This window comes from Bombyx mandarina, chromosome 05 (assembly GCF_030267445.1).
Source record: "Bombyx mandarina strain Sakado chromosome 05, ASM3026744v2".
NCBI lineage: Eukaryota > Metazoa > Arthropoda > Insecta > Lepidoptera > Bombycidae > Bombyx > Bombyx mandarina.
The window spans coordinates 10026373-10049523 of NC_143212.1; the positions used below are offsets into that span (position 1 = coordinate 10026373).

The following is a 23151-nucleotide window of genomic DNA, read 5'->3' on the forward strand; positions in this document are numbered from 1 at the left end:
AAACATCACACACACTACATACCATGTATTTAACGCACACACGCATGCATACTATTTATTGTCGAACTTTTGTTCTTGACGTCTGTTGTCAAATTGAGAATAGAATATGGTTTGTCTTTGTTAATATTTTTTATAGTGTAGTCTTGGCGAAATTTGTGATTATAGAAGTATAAAATACAATGATAATAGTGTACAAACTTACAATTCCAATTAATTATAGTCGAATTTCGACTACTGCGGGACCTCTAGTAAATATTAAATGACATCCAAATGGTAACAACAGCTGATGTTGAATTTCGTCATTTTATACAAGCAATCCAAAATATGTACTAAACATAATTAGGCTGAACGAGAGTATAATTGATCAAATAATTTCATAATTGCAATCAAATGGATATTAGCTTAAGATTTTGTTTCTTTAAAATCTTATTCTGCTTATTTCTGCCGTGAAGCAGTAATCAAATCAAATCAAATCAAAAAAGTTTTATTCAACATAAATGAAAGTACATACTTGTTGAACGTCAAAAGAACTACCCCCAATTCACAAGAATTAGCCTCCATCCTGAGAAGAATTGGCAAGAAACTTAGCATGTCTTTTTTTTTTTTTAAATATTAGATTTTTTTTTTAATATTAGGTTTTTTAAATATTCATTTTTACAATAAGTAATTATAACATAACAATTATTACAATATTGAAATTCCCGGAGCGAGCAACTCATTCCCACTTTGTGCAATCTTATAGATAATCATTGACTTTATAGTAAGCTTTATTGCACAGATGTTCTTTAATAGTTTTCTTAACCCTATGTATATGTAGGTTCTGAATATCTTGTGGGATTTTGTTGTACAGGCGCACAGACAAACACCCGAATGAATTTCGTATCTTATGTAACCTACTCATCGGCACAACAAGCTTGTGTTTGTTCCTAGTATTTCTATTATGTATGTCCGACATTTTAGGAAACTCCTCAATATGTTTACGAACATACATCAAATTTTCAAAGATATACTGGGATGGCATAGTGAGAACTTTAATTTCTTTAAATTTTTCCCTCAGGGATTCCCTTGAGTGCATGTTATAAATAGCACGTATAGCTCTTTTCTGCAGAATAAATATCATTTCTACATCGGCCGCATTGCCCCATAGCAAAATGCCATAGGACATGACACTGTGGAAGTAACTAAAGTAAACAAAACGAGCCGTGTCCGCATTTGTTAACATTCAAATTTTTTTTACTGCGTATACTGCAGAACTGAGCTTACTCGCCAATTTATGAATATGAGGTCCCCACTGCAGTTTGGAGTCCACTGTTATACCAAGAAATACGGTTGACTCAACAAGCTCCAATGATACCTCAGAAACAATTACATTACTATCTACTTGTCTCACATTTAAAGATGATTTAATACATTTTAAAGTAAATTTAATACATTTAGTTTTCTTACTATTCAATAATAGGTTATTGATATGGAACCAATGAACCACACACGAAATCGCATCATTCACTTCGTCATAAACTTGTAATTGTTGTTTAATTTTAAATAATAAAGATGTATCATCTGCGAATAATACGACCTCGTGTCGGGACTCAATAAAACTAGGCAAATCGTTTATATATATTAGAAATAAAAAAGGATCCAAATTGGAACCCTGAGGTACACCCATTTTCAACGTGGTGCCTGAAGATCTATTACCCTTCACATCTAATGTTTGTATCCTTCCTGATAAATAGGAAGTAATGCGTTTCGGTTTGAAGGGTGGGGCAGCCGTTGTAACTATTCTGAGCCCTTAGAACTTATATGTATATCTCAAGGTGGATGGCACATTTACGTTGAAGTTGTCTATGGGCTCCAAAAACCACTTAACACCAGGTGGGTTGTGAGCTCGTCAACCCAAATAAGCCATAAAAAAAAACTTTAGGAGGATGCAGATGAATTTTCAAAAAATGAAAGGGAAATGTCGGACTTCACCGATCCAACACACCATGGCGGTCTTCATCATCGTTGTAAGGGGGTCGGAATATTTTATACAGAGATATTTTATGTTTTAACATAGTTAAAATATGTTCGCACAAAGAGGTTAAAATTTTGTTTTTTGATATTTTTTATCGAAAATCGAAGGCCGATCTAGGACATCAAAGAGTTGCGAATGCAAAGCTCACACCGTCACCTCGGAAGCTTACATCAAACCTGGGACCATACAGGAGGCGGATGCATTAAAGATGTGAGAAAATGAACAAATTCCGCAATGCTGATGATGCCACGGCTCTAATTGCACTGGAAGCTAAACGAAAGCTAAAGGATGTCTATCAATGAATCTAAGACAAGAATGATGATAGACAGAACTAGTAGCGTGAAATTCACTGACCCATTCAAATAACAAATAACCCAAGAATTCGTTTACTTTGGGCTCACAGTCTGCGATGCTCTCTTAACAGCGGTAAACAGGACTAGGTGAAGTATCATTGTGGGTGTAGTATCTAGACATAAAACATTAATATTGAATGTTAAAGTCTTCAATAAATTTCTATTTAATCTAATGTTGGTGTGTTCGTTGGTTCATTGCTGCCTTCTGTTCTGTGAGTTTCTCGCCGGATCGTCTCAGTGGGTCGCGTTTCCGATCCGGTGGTAGATTCTGCGAAGTACTGTTCTTGCTAGGGTCAGTGTTAGCATCACTCCGGTTTGAGCCCCGTGAGCTCATCTACTAGTTAAGGTTACGCTGAAATAGCCTCACGAGGATATTAGCGTAGGTAGAAAAAAAAAAGCTGCCTTATATCGGTCTCGCACTATCGAATAATTTTAAATTAAACAGGTGAGCGGCAGACACAATAAAATGTGTATATAATATACAAACCTTTAAATTTCTTATTGCTAAAATATTTTAATTTACTCACTCTCTTTAATATTCATTTTGTTAACATAGTTAAAATCCATTTTCATATTTACTCAAATAATTTAAGGATTCCAATAATTTGTACGATTAATTTATATTCATTGAATATTTTATTTTATACATAATATTTCAACACCTTAGTGCCGATGCGGAGGTTTTAAATTCTTCTGATCATGGTTTGTAGTGCATTGTTTTCAATTCTGTTTTTTTACCATCCTATTTAAGCCCCACTACCCAGAGCACTTGTAAGTCTATGTCGCAATCGTATATTAATTATGGACATTATAATTTTTAGGATTTTAGGTGCGCCGCTGAGCTGACATGTGCGCTAACGCTTTTGTATCGCCTCTCTTATTGCACTAACAGGGTTCCGTCTTCATGGAAGACCGCCCACGTCCACCCTATCCCTAAGAAGGGTGACCGGTCGGACCCATAGAGCTATAGGCCTATCGCGATAACTTCCTTGCTTTCCAAGGTGATGGAGCGAATAATAAATACACAACTCCTGAAGTATCTTGAAGATCGCCAGCTGATCAGTGACCGACAGTACGGTTCCCGTCATGGTCGCTCAACTGGCGATCTTCTTGTATACCTTACTCACAGGTGGGCTGAAGCCTTGGAGAGCAAGGGCGAGGCTATTGCTGTGAGCCTTGATATCGCGAAGGCCTTCGAAAGGGTCTGGCATAGGGCACTTCTGTCGAAGCTACCATCTTACGGAATCTTCGAGGGACTCTGCAAGTGGATCGCTAGCTTTTTGGATGGGCGGAGCATCACGGTCGTTTTAGATGGTGACTGCTCTGATACCATGACCATTAACGCTGGCAATCCACAAGGTTCGGTGCTCTCCCCCACGCTTTTCATCCTTTATATCAATGACATGCTGTCTATTGATGACATGCGTTGCTATGCGGATGACAGCACGGGGGATGCGCGATATATCGGCCATCAGAGTCTCTCTCGGAGCGTGGTGCAAGACAGACGATCAAAACTTGTGTCTAAAGTGGAGAGCTCTCTGGGGCGAGTCTCCGAATGGGGTAAATTGAACTTGGTTCAATTTAACTCGTCGAAGACACAAGTTTGCGCGTTCACTGCGAAGAAGGACCCCTTTGTCATGGCGCCACAATTCCAAGGAGTATCCCTGCAACTTTCCGGGAGTATCGGGATACTTGGGGTCGAAATTTTGAGCGATGTCCAATTTCGAAGTCATTTGGAAGGCAAAGCCAAGTTGGCCTCCAAAATGCTGGGAGTCCTCAACAGAGCGAAGCGGTGCTTCACGCCTGGACAAAGACTTTTGCTTTATAAAGCACAAGTCCGGCCTCGCGTGGAGTACTGCTCCCATCTCTGGGCCGGGGCTCCCAAATACCAGCTTCTTCCATTTGACTCCATACAGAAGAGGGCCGTTCGGATTATCGATAATCCCATCCTCACGGATCGTTTGGAACTTCTGGGTCTACGGAGGGACTTCAGTTCCCGCTGTATTTTGTACCGTATGTTCCATGGGGAGTGCTCTGAGGAATTGTTTGAGATGATCCCCTCGTCTCCTTTTTACCTCCCGCCATCGGAGCAGAGTTCATGCATATTATCTGGAACCGCTGCGTTCATCGACAGTGCGTTTCCAGAGGTATTTTTTGCCACGCACCATCGCAGCGCAAATAATATTGCTGGGCCACGTATGTAGTGAATGAAACTTCGAAAAAGTATCGCCGTTGTAGATATCGCACATTAAAAAAAGGAGTTGGAGGAATTTTGAAATGCGAAAAGAAATAAAGGTAATTTTACACGTATGTGTATTTTTAAATTATGTCATGGTTGTGTTTTATTGTGTCTAGCAGTTACATTAAATTGTGTGTACACCTATATAAACAAAAATGGTGCGCGTGCAACTTGGTATACGTGAATGAACTGAAACTTCTTTTTCGATGTATACTATTGTGATTTTCTTCATTTTTCATCCTTAAATCAGATTGCTCTTGTAATAGGCAGTGCTGTGTATAAGAGATGCGAAATCTTCAACTTTTATATATTTTAAATTATAGATAGAAAAATAAATATATATATTTAAATACTTCATTAGAATATTGGACGCTACTCGTTGCTAACGCTGGCGCTGGCCTGTAACAGCTGTAATAGGTATACTACGTGCATGCGGTCAAATGCCACGCATTCACTCTCGCTCTGTCACTTTCTAGTACGGTAGCGTTAAACGTTTAACGCGTGTCGTCGTCGTTAATCAAGTCGTCGTGGCCTAAAAGATCTGTGTATTCGTATCTAGCGATGCACCGGTGTTCGAATCCTGCAGGCGGGTACCAATTTTTCTAATGAAATACGTACTTAACAAATGTTCACGATTGACTTTCACGGTGAAGAAATAACATCGTGTAATAAAAATCAAACCCGCAAAATTATAATTTGCGTAATTACTGGTGGTAGGACCTCTTGTGATTCCGCACGGGTAGGTATCACCACCCTGCCTATTTTTGCCGTGAAACAATAATGCGTTTCGGTTTGAAGGGTGGAGAAGCCGCTGTAACTATACTGAGACCTCAGAACTTATATCTCAAGGTGTGTGGCGCATCTACGTTGTAGATGTCTATGGGCTCCAGTAACCACTTAGCACCAGGTGGGCTGTGAGCTCGTCCACACATCTAAGCAATAAAAAAAAAACGCAACCTTTTGGAAGGTCGTATTAAAAGTTTCATCCCGTCATCTGACGGCCGTAGTCCCGCAAGGCTCCGTGCTTTCCCCGTTAGTTTGTATATGTATCAATGATATACCCCGGTCTCCGGAGACTTATCTAGCGCTCTTTGCCGATGATACAGCTATCTATTACTCGTGTAGGAAGATGTCGCTATTGCATAGGCGCCTCCAGATCGCAGCAGCCACCATGGGATAGTGGTTCCGGGAGTGGCGCATTGACATCAACCCCACGAAAAGCACAGCGGTGCTCTTTAAAAGGGGTCGCCCTCCGAATACCACTTCGAGCAGCCCACTCCCTAATAGGCGCGTTAACACCTCCGCCATTCGCCCCATCACTTTCTTTGGCCAGCCAATACCGTGAGCCTCAAAGGTCAAATATCTAGGCGTCACCCTCGACAGAGGAATGACATTCCGACCCCGCATTAAAATGGTACGTGACCGTGCCGCCTTCATACTAGGACGCTTCTATCCCACGATTTGGAAGCGAAGTAAATTGTCTCTTCGTAATAAGGTGAGATTCTACAAAACTTGCATACGTCCGGTCATGAGCTATGTAAGTGTAGTGTTCGCTCACGCGGCCCGCACTAACTCGAAATCCCTTCAAGTGATTCAATTCCGTTTTTGCAGGATAGCAAGAGCACCATGGTTTCTAAGGAAAGTGGACCTCCATGATAACCTGGAGCTTGACTCAATTAGTGAGTATATACAGTCGGCATCATTGCGCCATTTTGAGAAGGCAGCACGACACGAAAACCTTTTTGTCGTGACCGCCGGAAATAACGTACCCGATCCTGTGGACCGAATGGTAAACAGTCGACGTCGCCCTAAACACGTCATTACGGAACCTCCCGGTCCACTAACGGTGCTTTTAGATACCTCAAACACCGGTCACTATCCTCGTCGAACCCGTCGCTTGCGACGAAGGCTTGGCGAGTAAATTAACCCATAGACGTAGCCCACTGAGTCTCTCGCCGGATCTTCTCAGTGGGTCGCGTTTCCGATACGGTGGTAGATTCTGCGAAGCATTGCTCTTGCTAGGGCCAGTGTTAGCAAAACGTCGCCCTAAACACGTCATTACGGAACTTCCCGGTCCATTAACGGTGCTTTTAGATACCTTAAGCCCCGATCACTATCCTCGTCGAACCCGTCGTTTGCGACGAAGGGCTTGGCGAGTAAATTAACCCATAGACGTAGCCCACTGAGTCTCTCGCCGGATCTTCTCAGTGGGTCGCGTTTCCGATCCGGTGGTAGATTCTGCGAAGCATTGCTCTTGCTAGGGCCAGTGTTAGCAAAACGTCGCCCTAAACACGTCATTACGGAACCTCCCGGTCCACTAACGGTGCTTTTAGATACCTCAAACACCGTTCACTATCCTCGTCGAACCCGTCGCTTGCGACGAAGGCTTGGCGAGTAAATTAACCCATAGACGTAACCCACTGAGTCTCTCGCCGGATCTTCTCAGTGGGTCGCGTTTCCGATACGGTGGTAGATTCTGCGAAACACCGCTCTTGCTAGGGCCAGTGCTACCAAACCTCCGGTTTTAGCCCCGAAAACTCACCTACATGCTAGGGTAACGTTGATATAGCCTCTCAAGGCTATCAGCATAGGTAGGGAAAAAAAGAACGAAGTTTCACTTAAAAAAAGTATCAAGTATCATACAATTGTTGCGAGATCTAAAATGTAATACATTCTATGCACTGGGTTGATTGGGTTTGACCACTTACTCATAGATATATCGGACCTGGTACAATATTGAACATAAGCCGTTCTTTTAAGAAATAACTTTCATGTCATTGATAAATCTACATATTAGAAACGAGAACACGAGTATGAAAACGTATAGCTAGCTGCCTTTTCTACATCGGATCATTTTCAAAATGCTATATTTTCTGGCTTTGTGTGAATAATACTTTTCAAAAGTTATATTGATGGGGAAGATTGTTATCATTTCTCATCCTAAATTAATTCGACTTTAACTCGTCTTGGTCGTTGTTCAGTCTTTCTCACGCATATTTGTCCTGTCATAGTGAGGAGGTCTGTAATCAATTCTAGCGGTAAAACCAAATACCGCAAAATTGATGAAACCTTTCTTGTTCTGAAGATATCCTCTGTAAATCTTCAGTTTGCTGACGACAACGTTTGCTAACGACAACGGGAATCAGTAGGACGTTCATTATTAACGATACGATGGTGCGTATTCTCCGTGTGTACACATGGGCGACAAAACTAGTGGCACATACTACGGTTCGTTGGAATAAAATTGATTTAAAACGAAGGAAAACGAAACATCTAGAAGTGGCTTTCTTTTTTACTTTCGATCACATGAAATAGACCACAGAAGCTCACATTGTCACAATAACCAAATTATATAAAAATACATCGCACAATCATAAGTTCTATTTCTGCAGTAATAATAACAGCATTCAGCAGGAAGGAAGCTGTTTATCGCAAATGCATATTCGCTTAAAATTTTTGGTACGGGAAAAGACAACAAAATAATTCAGGAGTGAATAAGATTTCTTTACTTGTTTATTTATAAATAAAAAGTAACAGAATCGATGAGAAAATTTTAGTGATTCATTTCTTGGTTACATCATTACTGAAAACCGGGAACTGAATACCAGTTTCCTTCAGTTTTTTGGCCATCCATTGTTCGCATTCCACGGTCATCTCGTCATCGAAGTAATCTCGCCAGCCGCCAACTTTTCCTGTTCAATTTGGAGTACAGTTTTTCGTTTAGGGGCTGTTTAATAATAATAATAATAATAATAATATAACTCTTTATTTCTCTCTTCCAGGCAACCTTGCAGGAAGAGGATTAAGCAAACTAGCATAGACGGTGCTATATCTTAATAAACTTACATAAAAATATATATTTGTATACACATGTGAAAAATAAAGGCAATATAAGATAGACTTACATATGTTTTTTTTTTATTGCTTATATGGTTGGACGAACTCACAGCCCACCTGGTGTTAAGTGGTTACTGGAGTCCATAGACATCCACGACGTAAAGGCGCCACCCACCTTGAGATATAAGTTCTAAGGTCTCAGGTATAGTTACAAATAAATACTAAAAATATGTAATTTTATCTACTTGTGATGAATTTTCTAATTACTATTTAATTTCAATTTCCAGTATTTTAATATTGTCAAAAGCTGCTAAGCAATAGAAACGTAAGTCATAGGGCCAACGACTTTAGTTCATTGAAATAAAAATATGGACGCACTAAACATGCAATCAATGTTTTTTATTGCATAGCTTGGTGATAACAATATCTGATGAATGTCACTACCCACCTTACTTTACAGCACCAACTGTTAAGTATGAATGCTTTTCGGGTGAAAAGACATGTTCGCACATTCAACTTATGGTTTTGGATTGTAATAATCACCACCAAAAATTTTACTATTCGATTTTTTTTATATACTGGCCTAGTTAAAAAAGTATCTTACTAATAGGACGTTTTATGAGTCCGCGAAGCAGTAATGCCTTAGGGTTTGAAGGGTAGGGCATTATTTGTTCTAAGTACTAGCACTTAGAGCTCTATTATCAAGGTCGTAAATGTCTGGTCGATTTTGGAGTTTAAATTTTGAAATCTACGACCAACTTGCTAGTTACTTGCGCGATCAACTGAGCGCGACAATAGCGCTACGCGTTACCGTAGTGTGTGAAATTATCAGCAGCAGATCCGTATTTCTTAAAAGCTTTAGAATGAAATAAAAACTCCGGGCCCCATTAAACACTAGAAGACCCTTGACTAAATCTTTTATTATTTATTTTTATCATATAGCATTATTACCTTTTCTTATAAATGGTTCTTCTCCTGGTATAAACACATCTGCTAAGAAGTTCAAGCTTACTGAGTCGTTATGTCTGAAATTATTTATATTAAGATGGTTGCACAGCACTGAGATTTGTTCATCTGTGTATTCTTTGTTGAAGAATTTTGCAGTGCGTTTTATTGTATTGGAAAGATCCTGCGGACGTAATGTATTATATTATTTAAAAATGTATGTACAATATTTTTCGATAGTGCAAAGTTTTTAGTTAATAAAAATTTAGTGATATAAAATTAAATTAGTGTTTTAATCTATATGCCAAGGTTCATGATTTCTTTTAATTATCACAAATATGTTTAATGTGTACATATTATTATGTCGTAAATGACGAATTCTCGAAGTGGAAACGGGTATAATAATAAACTATCTACATTAACGAAAATTTAAAAAAAACATTGTCTTGTTAACCCCAAACAAATAAGGCAAAAAACAATTTAACTTCACCATTGACCACATGTAATAAGATTTGTTTGTTTTGTTCGATTTAATTATTATTAACTGTTACCCGTGGCTTTGTCTGCGTGGTCAAGGAAAAGTATCATTTTAAGGTAGTTACCGTTATCGATAAAAAATCATGTCAATCTGTTTCGACGCAAACAAAGGCTTCGACGTGAAAGAAGAACAAACAAACCCACTAACAAACAAACAAATGAACATACTTTCACTTTAGGGGCTAAAGTATGAAGTTGCCGATTTGTACAATAAATTCGTTTTTTTTTTCATTTAACATATTTATTTAATCAAAATATCTACCATTATCTATATATACATTGCAGCCATCTAATAGGAAGGTCATTGATGGCATTGCGATAGAACTCTGGTGATCTAGATCATACAAACTGTGTGAAAGCATTTTATTCTACCTCCAGGGGAGTAAACTTTTTATCACGTAGAAAATTGGCAAATCACGAAAAAAATAGTAGTCCGTTGGAGCAATGTCTGGCGAATTCGGAGGGTAACGAATGGTTTCTAATTGCAGTTCCTGTAGAAGTTAAAACGGTTTCTTGTGCTGAATAAGGTCTCGCGTTATCATGGAGCAATAATAATGTTGAAGATTGATTCATGAGTCGAGGCTGTTTCACTGCAGTTTCACTTGCTATCATTATTCGGAGTTCGGCACAGTAGGCATCTGCCGTAATTGCTTGACCAGATCGGAGAAAGCTATAGTGAATAACACCATGTTGAGACCACCAAACAGTTACCATTACCTTTTTATTGGTAAGTTTTGCTTCAGGACACTGTTGCGGGGTTTGACCTGGGATCAGCCATTGCATTTGTCGCTTACGGTTATCGTAAAGAATCCAGTTTTCATCACACGTAACAATTCGATCCAATATTCCTGCATTTCTGTATCGATTCAACGAGTCAACACAAGTTTCAACACGCGTTTCTTTCTGCAGATCAGTCAAATCATGAGGCTCCCATTTTTCATATTTTTCATTTTATTGATTTGACGCAAAGCAGTCAATATTGTTGGTAAGGTAACGATAAACCATGCCGCTAATTCCTGGGTAGTTTGGCTCGGATCAGCTTCTACCATCTCTTTCAATTCATTGTTATTCACATGTTTGGGTGGTCTTCAACGTGGTTCGTTCTTCAAATCAAAATTTCCATCACGAAAGCGTCTAAACCAAAATCGCACGCTGCGTTCATTAGCAATCCCCTCTCCAAACAAAACCTTGATATTGCGAGCTGATTCTGCGGCGTTAGTTTCGCATCGGAACTCGTATTAAAAAATCACTCGAATTTCAAAGTATCCAGCTTTCTTGTCTAAGCTGATAAAAAAAAACAACTGAAAGTCGATAATCGAATTTTGAACATTTTTTAAAAGTAGAACCTTATAGGTACCATTTGAAAACAGTTTCACTCAAAAATCTCAAACCATGAAGGTTCTATGTCAACTCGAAGTACCTATCTACGAGTATTACAATAAAACGGCAATTTCATACTTTAACCCCTATTATTAGTATGTGTGTATATAGATTTTATCACGGATGATGATGCCTAATATAGCAATACATAGATGTATCACCTATATTTGTTGTAACAGTTCCTAAGCATAATGTACATATTTAAAGTTCAAATAACATACATTTCTCAAAATACTAACATTTTTAAGTTCCTCGTAGAACAGGAATAGCATGTTTGGATGATTTCTCAATTCCCATGCCTCTTTTATGTGTGCGAAATAAGGTGTTCTGATGACTGAAAACAATTTTTTACATTTTATTTTATGATGGAATAGCTGTCTTGAGTATTTCGTTTGACGTAATTACCTAATAATATTTGATTTGATATCATGTATACTTTAAAAAATATATGTTAATGTATTGTAAATATAATATGGTATGTAAATATATTTTATTTAAATTACAAGTTCGTGTTCTTAATAATACGCCATTAGTTTAGTTGGTTATCGACAACTTTATCCTTTACTGATATAACACGTGTTCGCTTTTGAGTTTCACTATGAAGGAGATGTGACCTAACGGAGTTCTGCAGCTGCAAAGTAACTATGTATAATCAAATGTAGCTTTCAAAAACCTACAAAAATTAAACTGTTTGAACATTGAAATTAAATGGTTATTAAAAGTTTAGGATTATAATCATAAAAAAAGCGAGATCGAAAAATACTACAGTGATAAGTTTTTACAAACAAACTTCCCTATTTTACACGTCATTATAGGTATCATAAAAAAATTGGATTATTCCAATCGCACCAATCACCGCGTGCATCTGTGTTCTGTCGGATCCCTCGACCACTTGGGATCCTTCGCAGACTTAATTTATTATTTGAGCTTTGTTTGAGCGGGTTTCAAGATAATGCCCCACCGTTACCGTCACGGCTATCACATTACGTTGCTATTTTTAACAGCAAAAGCGTTCTTTTAGCGTTCTCGCCTAAGGTCAGTAGTTTAAGTCCCGAGGCAGCCTCCTCCAGGTACCATGGACCTCTTCGCAGGTTTTGCGGATATATAAGAGGTCGATATTCGCAGCTGGCCACAGAAATTTGCTGCTTACATGGTAGCAGATCCATTTTACGTGCCCTACGCCATAGACTCCAACGCCCGTGCCTAGGTTGCGCTTTGTATTGATCTAGGCCAGCACCCGCTTGCAGGTAGACCGCGTCTTCCGTCGCGCCTACTGTAAGATCATGCTCGCGAGCTGTTAATATTGGGCGGGACGTGAACTTTACGCACTCGTGTCTGGCGACTATTAGAGCCAACACTTCTTGGTGAATTCAACGTTGAACTCGTTGTCATGATCGATCTTTTCCGATAAGGTTATTCGGTTATCTTGGTTTATCAGATGTCAAGGGCCAAGGGAGGTATACGTGTATGTTTCTCGTCGCCCTTATAGCCGCACTGAAGGCAAATATATCTAAAAACTGTTTGCGACCTATCCAGGGTCATTTTTAAAACCCCCCATAGGCGTATTACTTCAGGATAGTGTCACAACTGCCAATTGCAAGGCTCGACATTTTGTTATGTCAAAAGTCGAGCCCACCTTGGTGTCAGCACCAGTGCTCAGCATTTCAGCAAGCACCAAACGACTACAGGATATTAACTTTAACTTTATTACCACTACAGGCAACAACACTCATGCATATAATTTTGTCAGACTGATTTCAAGGACAAATAAATAACCAAAAAAACAAATTTACCGTTATCGCGGACGAACATGTTCCAAAAAGTTTTGAAGTCCCCTGTAAACTGCGGCACAGGCATAAGACGGTAAAAATGATACAGTGAGACTACAACGTCTCGTGGATCTCTTGCTACATATACTATTTTAGCTGTTTCTATGAGATTAGGAGGCAGCATACACATTGGAAGATGGGTTTTAATGAAGCGAGGGTCACTTGCTGCCGCTAGCAGCTCACAACCGGGCGTTATTATTTGTTTGTATTTACGCTTGTCTTCTTCTTTAAATTTTAATATTTTGGCACCTTTTGTTCTGGATGCTAGACCCCAGATCGAGATTCTGGAAACATTAATTTCAGATTAACTTTCGTTTACACTTATTTTTTAATTATTTATAAACTAAATTCATTTATTACAGAAACCAGTCCGTTTGTGTACATAGACTAATTGAAATATTATTAAAATTACCATTTAAATATCATAAGTTAAAACAAAAAATATTAACACACGCAGACACACACACGCACACACAGACACGCGCGCACACAATACATATTATAAGCTAAAAAAGAAAAGATACACAATAAATAAACAATAGTAATAATAGTATTTTTTTGATTTGTAAATCCATTTGAATGTATCGACATATATTTATTTTATATAACATAAAAGCTGCTACAGAAAGAAGTGTTTCGCTTTATTGCCCTACTCACCCAACATTTATGTATCTGTCGACAAGATTAAGTGAGGCCGCCTTGGCGTAGTCTAAGTCATTCAATAGTAACCAGACCATTTCTTGAGTCCACGTTGTCCCTGTACGATATTAAAAAATATATATAACTCAGCTATTTATGAAGTAAAATTAAACTTTAAAAATATCAATAGAAAGACGGATGTAAATCATACTAGAAACGCTATCAGAGGAAAAAAAATGTTTACAATTCTGACCTTGAACATAAATAAAGAACCACATTAATTTCCTTTTTATTTAACGTTTCACTATCATACGCTTCGTCATCAAAAGCTATTTATTGCGATCCTGATCCTATCTATCAGCTATTATCAGCTATCCTGATCAACAACTTGCCCCGTGCTTGCCGAAGTAGAGTTTGAAATAAAAATCGATCAAATCATTTTTTCTTCTTTTTTTTTTATTTATTTATTATTATTATATTCTTATATTGTGTTTCTCGAAATACTTAAGATATTTCGGTATAATGAAGATCACGGGCCTATGCCAAGTGAGCTTCATTTTCTACTTGGAGAATATTTAATTCTTCCTGCATGAATTGACGGACTATACGGCATGTGTTTAATATTGCGGCTTTTTGCATGGTCATGTACGCGTTTTCTGCTATGTCTAATATTTTTAAAGATTGGAGTAGGTGTTTAGGTATAACGCCTGTACTGGATAGCACCAGTGGGACAATGTAGACTTTGTTCATTTTCCAGATTCTTACTTCCTTTAATTCTGTATATTTATTTACTTTTTCAGCTATTGATTTTTGTATATTATTGGTGTTAGGAACTGCTATGTCTATTAAATGCACTACTTTATTTATTTTATCAATTAGAGTTATATCTGGCCTATTATTGTGTATAGTTTTGTCAGTTAGTATGGCTCTGTCGAAGTACATCTTGTGTGTGGCGCCCTCCAGCACAGGTTTTGGGGCGTATTGGTAATATGGTTTCAGTGTGCTTTCTAATAATTTATATTTCAGAGCTAACCTTTGGTGAACTATGTGAGCTACCTGATTGTGCCTATGTGTGTAATCGGTTTATGTGAGTGTCGGACAAGCACTTGTTATATGTTGGATGGTTTCGGAATGACGATTACATTTTCTGCATTTATCATTTTTTAAATTAGGGTCTTTGATTATAAATTTTCTATAATTTTTTGTATTTATTACTTGATCCTGGATCGCGACCATAAAACCCTCAGTTTCTGGGAATAAATATCCTAATTTAAGCCATTTGTTTGAAGCTTCTGTATCAATGTGGATTTTGTTCTAGATCATGTATGTGCCTGCCGTGAAGTTCCTTCTTACGCCATCTATCTATTTTTTCTGTTTCAAGATCTTTTGCTGATTTATATTTTATGTATTTTTGTTTCAGATTTAGTGGTGTATATTTATCGTCTAATTCTTCAATAGCTTTGTGTATAGTACTAGTATCAGATTTTTGATTAATTATTATTATTATTATTATTTTTTATTATTTTTTTTATTTGCCTAGATGTGTGGACGAGCTCACAGCCCACCTGGTGTTAAGTGGTTACTGGAACCCATACACTTCTACAACGTAAATGCGCCACACACCTTGAGATATAAGTTCTAAGGTCTCAGTATAGTTACAACGGCTGCCCCACCCTTCAAACCGAAACGCATTACTGCTTCACGGCAGAAATAGGCGGGGTGGTGGTACCTACCCGTGTGGACTCACAAGAGGTCCTACCACCAGTAATTACGCAAATTATAATTTTGCGGGTTTGATTTTTATTACACGATGTTATTCCTTCATAGTGAACAATTGTTAAGTACGTATTTCATTAGAAAAATTGGTACCCGCCTGCGAGATTCGAACACCGTTGCATCGCTATATACGAATGCACCGGACGTCTTATCCATTAGGCTACGACGACTTCTTTCGACTTGTAGTGTAGTGTAGTGTAGCTTAGTGGCAGATTAATAATTGCTATTAGCAGGTACCGAGAAATAGGTAGGAGTGTGCCGAGTGGGGCATAGGGAAATGCGCCCTATCCCACATCCGATGTCGTATCAGAAATACGAGGACAATTTGGATATAAAGTTAATTTTCAATCTAAAATCCAGATGAATAATTCCAAAAAAGCCCGGTTCGATTTAAGAATCTTCCATTATTGTAAAAGAATAAATACCTGATCTCGGAAATGTGGCGACATAAATATCAGTAGCTCTTACTTCCATGTTGTATATACTCTTGATTTCTGGTTCAAATGCTACCGAAAATAAATATCCGGCTGGTCCGACCCGAACGAATCCAGGGCAGTTTTCTAAAATATGAATGAAACGTCGTATAAATAAAGTTTTAATTAGTTTATTTTTTTATTGATCCTGTGATACATGATATTATGGCTGTACAATAACAGGTAAGAGTAAAAGTAATAAAATTCCCAAAAATAAACCGAAGAAAGAACCGAAAAGAATGGAGTGCGAAACGATCTTCAGTCAGTATTGGCTGGAGACAGGTTGAATAAGAAGAAGAAAGGATTTATTTTCTACTGGCGAGGGAGCAACAGTCAAAAAAAAATGTATGGACAAAACGCAGCTGATATTTCCTCGCTTTTTCCAGCACTATTACCCCTTGGCCACAGCTGAGAGCGGTGCGAATTGCGGCGCGTCGTGAGACGTGGCAAGCGGGAGCGGCGAAAACAAATGGTAGACAACCTATGAAGTATGCCACAGCTACTGGCGCTGGCGGTGCGTTTTGCGGTGCGTTGCGAGGCGCGGCGAGAGGCGCGTGACATTTGGCGGCGACGAGCTGCACGATGTGCGAGTGAAACAAATGTACTAGCCCAGTGATTCTCAACCACTGTTCCGCGGCACTTTTGTGTGCCGCCAAATTTTGCGAATATACCTAGTCAGGTCATAAATTCTGTCACATGTTTAATGTAAAATAATTGAAACAAGTTTATTCATCATGTAACCATTCATATACCAAAATGAACTTAACAAAACATAGATTCTTATGACACTAAAGTTTATTCAAAATGACCTCCATGATTTTGAATACAGGCCTTCAATCTGCGCGGCCAGTCGTCTATCGCAGCACAAACGAGGTCCATGTCAATATCGGCGGCTGCCTTAATCAAGGATGTCTAGAGTGACTCCAAATTGGGATGAGGCTTTGAGCACGCCTTTTCCTCCAAGTGTTGCCATATCTTGTAATCTAACGGATTCAAATCTGGACTGGAGGAGGGCCAGTCTTCGTGCCGGATGAAGTCGATTTCACGCGCCGCCAGCCAGTCTTGTGTGTTCTTCGCTCTATGAGCTGGCGCCGAATCTTGTTGGAATACCCAGTGCCTGTTATTGAACATGGTATGAGAAACAGGTTCCACAAGGTACGTCAGGACTGTATTTTGATACACAACTGCATTCGTTTTTACACCTTTCTCACAAAAATGTACCTCTGTTAAGCCGCAATAAGAAACTCCCAACCATACCATGAGCGAGGATGGAAAATGACCTCGTTGGACACGCGGAATACGGTTGCTCGCTTCTTCACTACTGTGTGCGTACACCTTATCATTTTGTTTGTTGTAGCTCTCTTCTACGGTAAAAGTTTTTTCATCCGAAAAAAGAATTTCCCGATATTTTTTTCCCGCGTACCGCTTCAACAAAGCGCGGCATCTCTTCAGTCTCAGGTCCATTAGACGAGCATTCAAACGATGTCCTGTTTTTCTTCGATATGCCCGAAGCCCTAAGTCTTCATTTAACACCCTTTTCACCGTGGTTCTGCTTAACCCCATCTGAAGGGCCAACAGTTTCTGCTTACGTTTGGGATTTCTTTGAATTCGCGCCTTCACAGCCTTTATCACTGCTGGAGTCCTAACAGACCGAGGGCGACCACTTCTTGACCTGTCATCTACACTAGAGTCTTCATTGTATCGTTTGATGGTACGATAAACGAATCTTTTGGTTATATTCAAATTTTTCAATATGTTAAAAATTTGAATTGGCGCGTAACCGCAACGATGCAACGCAATAACTGCAACACGGTCTTCTTTAAACGTCCACTCCATATTTAAAAATGAGTAAAATTCTAAAAGTATACATTTTTATTTTCATGAACAATTCGAAATTCGAATTCAATAAACTTTTTTGTGGCCAGCATTCTAAAAGAAAAGTTTTTACTGTGTGACAATACTTATGACCTGACTAGTTATAATCATGTTAATATTATTAAATTATATCATTTGAAAAGAAAAATATTTTAAACATAAATATATATTTAAATCCACAAAAAAAAATTATTGTATATTTTAGTTTATTTCGTATATTAAAATTTTTTGATAAACTATTTATGCAGTGTGTTGTAGCAAGTAAATAATTTTTCTTTTTTTTTGTGTGCCGCCAAATTTTTAAATCGTTAAATATGTGCCGCAACAAAAAAAAAGGTTGAGAATCACTGTCTAGCCAATATCGAGGCGGTCACAGCTCAGAGCGGCGCGCGCGGCGGTGTCGGTGGATGCATTGAGGCATCGCGCGACCGAAACAAACCATTTTGTTTTTACCGCGCGTTGAGCTAATAAAATATAATGGATGAGGAACAATTCATTAGTGAAATACTGAGAAGACCAGAAATATGGATGTCATCCATATCATAAATATAGGCATGTTATAAAAAAAATATGCGACGAAATAAAACAAACAATTTTCTGGTAGTGATGGTTTCATAGATACTCTTGGATAGGATTATTGAAATAAAATTTGAAATTTGAATTGATTTCGTATTCTAGATGCTTGAACCGTTGCTCGATTATTCCGTCTTGATCTGCGTACGCTTTTGTGAATAATTATGATAGCGGAACACATTTCTTCCGCGATCATAAGATCTTCCAAAGAAGTCGACGTGGAGGACTGCTTTTTTTTTATTGCTTAGATTGGTGGACGAGCTCACAGCCCGTCTGGTGTTAAGTGGTTACTGGAGGCCATAGACATCCACAACGTAAATGCGCCACCCACCGTGAGATATAAGTTCTAAGGTCTCAAGTATAGTTAGTTACACAGCTTCCACCGCATCAGAATCTCCCACGAGCTTTCATCATTTCAGCCTATCGCAGTCCACTGCTGAACATAGGCCTCTCCAATAGATTTCCAGTGCGACCGGTCCTCCCCCGAGCTTAGGAATCTCTTATTAAGAGTTAGAAACGCGGCAATCAGGGCCTACGATCGATATCCCACGGAATCAAATCGGAATCATAACGATGACAAGGTAGGGTTACTGACCAATTCCGAAAAGTTTTTTTTTTTTGTAGAATGAAAAAATAACGGTTTTTCTTACTGCTCGATTTTACTACTCATCAAATTGTCATACCGGAGAATTCAATGAAATCGATTATTAAGAAGTAAATTCCTATATTTTTTTGAAATATTATAATATATATAATGTTAAATACCTAATCCTTTGAAAAGCCTCCGAAGCTCCGTCGATTCTTCCTCGCCGTTCTCTCGTATTTCAGGACAATTTCTATTAGAAGCCATAGCTTCTACTTAGAGATATTTCAGCAACCTAATTTCATATAATTTTTTAATTTATTTTCGTTCATTGCATTGATTCATTTCAGTGCGACCATATTATGATGTAACAATTAAAAAGACTGTATGTAACTTTTATAGCTAGGCTATATTTGATTTGGATAATAGGTTTAACTAAATATTGTTACGCAATATTAGCTCAGTACATAATATATAATATAATAAGATATAACCTGGTAATGAATCCCACTAGAGACCCGCAACTCAACACGACTTAGTAGATGATACTTAATTATATCACTAGATAGATTGTGTTTCCTGAGTATATAACAATGAGGTATTTGCACAAGTGTGTGACAATTTATCAAAAAATGTTAACATTGTTCTGCCAAAAATGCGTTTACTAAAAACATATTATTATGTTAATGCTGGCTGTATTTGGGTGCAGTAGTAGGTAGGGCTGTGCATATTTTTTTTATCTGCCAAAAAATGTTTTTATGTTTAATGGGTATTAAGTAGCATATGGCATTAAGACGTAGTCGCTCACACTGGGCTTCATCAAAAGACTCAAAATAACCCAAAGATAAATGGAGACGGCTATCCTCCGCGCTTCTTCTGAGCAACAGATTTGATAAAACATTAGTTTAATGTCACAACATATTCAATGTTTTTTGGCTTACAACTATTTCAAATCCTTCCGAGTTTATGTGTTCATTAAAGTTAATCTCACCATTGTATGTAGAATTAATTTCTTTTTTTAATACTTCAGGTTCTGAAAAACCTCCTTCATTTCTGTTACTTAGTACATTAGGAATTTCGACAGTTGTAGGAGAATAATTATAGCTTTTTTTATCTTTCAGATTTTCTTCTGAATTGTAGCATTGTTTAATTTTTAGTTCTTCCGTTTGTATTAGTTTGAATTTTTTTATACAATCCAAACCAATTAAAAAATCATAATTAAAGTTTACGTTATCTATTATAAATACATCCATAAAACCTTCAATATTATAGATTTTTATTTTTAATGTTACAATACCTTTTGTTTTCTTCTCACCATTAATAGTTTTCAAATTAACTTTTTCTATATCACCTGAATTTTCTTTGGGTTGTATTTTCAATAATTTTGCATTGATCAAAGACACATTTGACCCAGAATCATAAATTCCAGATACTTTTAAAGTATCATTTAATGTTAACTTGACTTTTATTAATGGTGGCACCTCTAGTTTTTTGGATTCTTCTCATTTAATTCGATTTCCAATTCAGAATTATTTATGTTTCGTACAACTGTTTTTTTATTATTTTCCTTAAACCAACAGCTTTCTTCGGGATGGTAACGTTTACCTTTTTTTTCCTTTAAACATATTAAGCAAGGTTTTATTTCTTTATTTTTTCTATAATAATATGTAGTATCGGAATATTTAATATCAAATTTATTATCAAATTTATTTTTCCCTACAAGATGTTCTAGTCTTCCGATTTCGTTATAAAGATCTTCTGTTCCCTGTATGTTTTCCCTATCTATTTTGTCAGCAACATAATTAGGTAATCCGAATGCTATCAGGTCTATGAGTGTCCCAGTATCAATCGACTTCCTGACTTCTAGCAACAATTTTTCTTTCTTTAAAGCATAGTCAAGTAAAGATCCAACTTGATATTTGAAAGCTAGAGCATATTTAACGGGTGACCAGCCTTTGCTTGCAAATGTCCTGCAAAAATTTTCTTCCCATTTTTTCCATTCTGAGTCTATATTCAATTTCATTAACATACAATTATACCAATCTACACTACTGCACTCCAAAAAAAATTTTAAAATTTCTATTTTGTTTTTGTCTTCTATTATTTTAAAACGCTCACATTCCTTATTGAAATCTTTAATCCATTGTGAAGCGTTTGGATTTCTCCCAGAAAATTTTTCAATGATGAATTCCTTAGAAATTTTGTTTAAATTTTGAGTTTCCGTTTTATTTATTTTTTCTTCAAGCATTTTTTCTAATAATTTTTCAACGTTCTGATTCGAATCGTCAATAGACTTAGCATTGCTCTCCGAAATTTCTTCCAAATAAAAATCATCAAATTGTAAATTTTGATCCTCGTCTAAATAAATTCTTGACATATCATTTGTCAAAGTAATCCATACTTTTCTGGTTTGGTGTCTTTTGTTTAAAGATTTTTTTACCTTTGCATAATTTGAAGTTTTTGTAATTTCTTCATGAAAGTTGGCATTTTGATATTCGGTTGGTATCCCAAAAATCTGTCCATCAGGTGTAGCAATTGAAGTTATGCATATAACATTTGATTTTCCATCTTCCGTTGATTTCACAGCAAAATCAAACCTTAATTTTTCCATTTTATTCATGGTGTTGCAAAAAATGTTGTTTTATAATGATATTGGGTACTCCAGAATAAATAAACAATAAAAGACTTAATTGCGTTTTCTGTTATGTGTATAATGAGAAAACAACATTTAAAGCCCTTAATTTAATAAAATTATTATATTAACAAACTGAACTTTCTTTTTACTTAATGTCAAACTTCACTGAATGACATTTAAGAAAAATCCTTTTTATAAAACTAAAGAGTTTTAGACTATGAAGGTTTTTCTTTACATATGTTGTACCCGTTATCTGTGTTGATTTAGATGTGTTTGTCTTAAGAACATTTTGCAAATGTACAAGTATTAGTCAATCTCTCTTTTGAATCAAACGTGGTCTAAAGGATACGGCATTCTTTCTCTTCATTAAATAATATATTCGATTGCTTACAAAACATGTATACTAATTCATACATTCCACATTAATACATTCCATAACCAAAAACGTTCTTTTATACATATTTCTCTCCATTAACTAAAATAAACATGCATGTGACAGAGATGCGAATTTTAAGATGGATGTGTGGAGTGACAAGAATGGACAAGATAAAGAATGAGTATATCAGAGGAAGTGTGTGGCGTATTTACGTTGTAGATGTCTATGGGCTCCAGTAACCACTTAGCATCGGGTGGGCTGTGAGCTCGTCCACACAGCTAAGCAATAAAAAAAAAAAAAAAAAAAAAAAGTGTGAAAGTAGCCCCGATAAGTAACAAATTAAAGAGAGAAAGTTAGCGTGGTATGGACATCTGATGCGTATAGAGAAGATGCATGTGACTAGGAGGTCTATGGAAATGATAGTGCAAGGTAGAGGGGGAAGAGGTCGACCGAAGAATACATGGGTGGAGTGTGTGAATGACGATATGAGAGAGAGAGGAGTGAGTGTTGAGATGACGGCTGGTAGAAGAGAATGGGAGAGAAAAAATAACTGTACCGACCCCACCTAGTGGGATAAGGTGGAGAAAACAGAAGAGAAGGACTAAAATAAACGGTTTATATTGTGAATCTAAACGAAACTATGTCTTAGAAAAAACGTATCTAAATACTAATCGTTCAAGAAGAAAGAACTTTTAAGTCAGTAGAGATAGTAAAGTGGACGATTTTTACGACTAACTTTCGTAACAAGTATTAGGTCGATTCGATTAGATAGATACAGCGTTTACGGGACGTGTTTATGGCAGCTGAGAAACACGCGCGTAACTTAAAGTCAAATTTACTGTTTCTATTTCAAGAACTTACTGAGAAAAAGCGGAGAGTAATATATGTGACATCAAAACAAGTTAATTAAAGCGTTTGCAATCGATATCGCACTAATTTGTTAAATTTCAAATTAATTGGTCCATCTATCGTCAAGATTAGCATTCAGAGAGAAAAATCTGTTTCCGATTTAATTATATGAGCGCGGGATTAAACCATAAAAGTTGTCTTAATTAAATAATGTATCAATTAGTTTAGATTAAATATT

General features: G+C 37.2%; 1 protein-coding gene across 1 annotated transcript; it reads right to left on the reverse strand.

Annotated features, from left to right (window-relative positions):
* Positions 1-8089: 8089 nt before the first annotated feature.
* On the reverse strand, positions 8090-19377 carry LOC114242664 (sulfotransferase 1C3). The gene is made up of 7 exons (XM_028173915.2): positions 19236-19377; positions 15975-16109; positions 13792-13891; positions 13099-13418; positions 11545-11639; positions 9395-9572; positions 8090-8298 (listed from the first exon to the last, which is right to left on the reverse strand). Exons 1-7 carry the CDS (start codon positions 19318-19320, stop codon positions 8168-8170), a joined length of 1044 nt encoding a protein of 347 aa, XP_028029716.2. The 5' UTR covers positions 19321-19377; the 3' UTR covers positions 8090-8167.
* Between the last annotated feature and the right edge of the window lie 3774 nt (positions 19378-23151).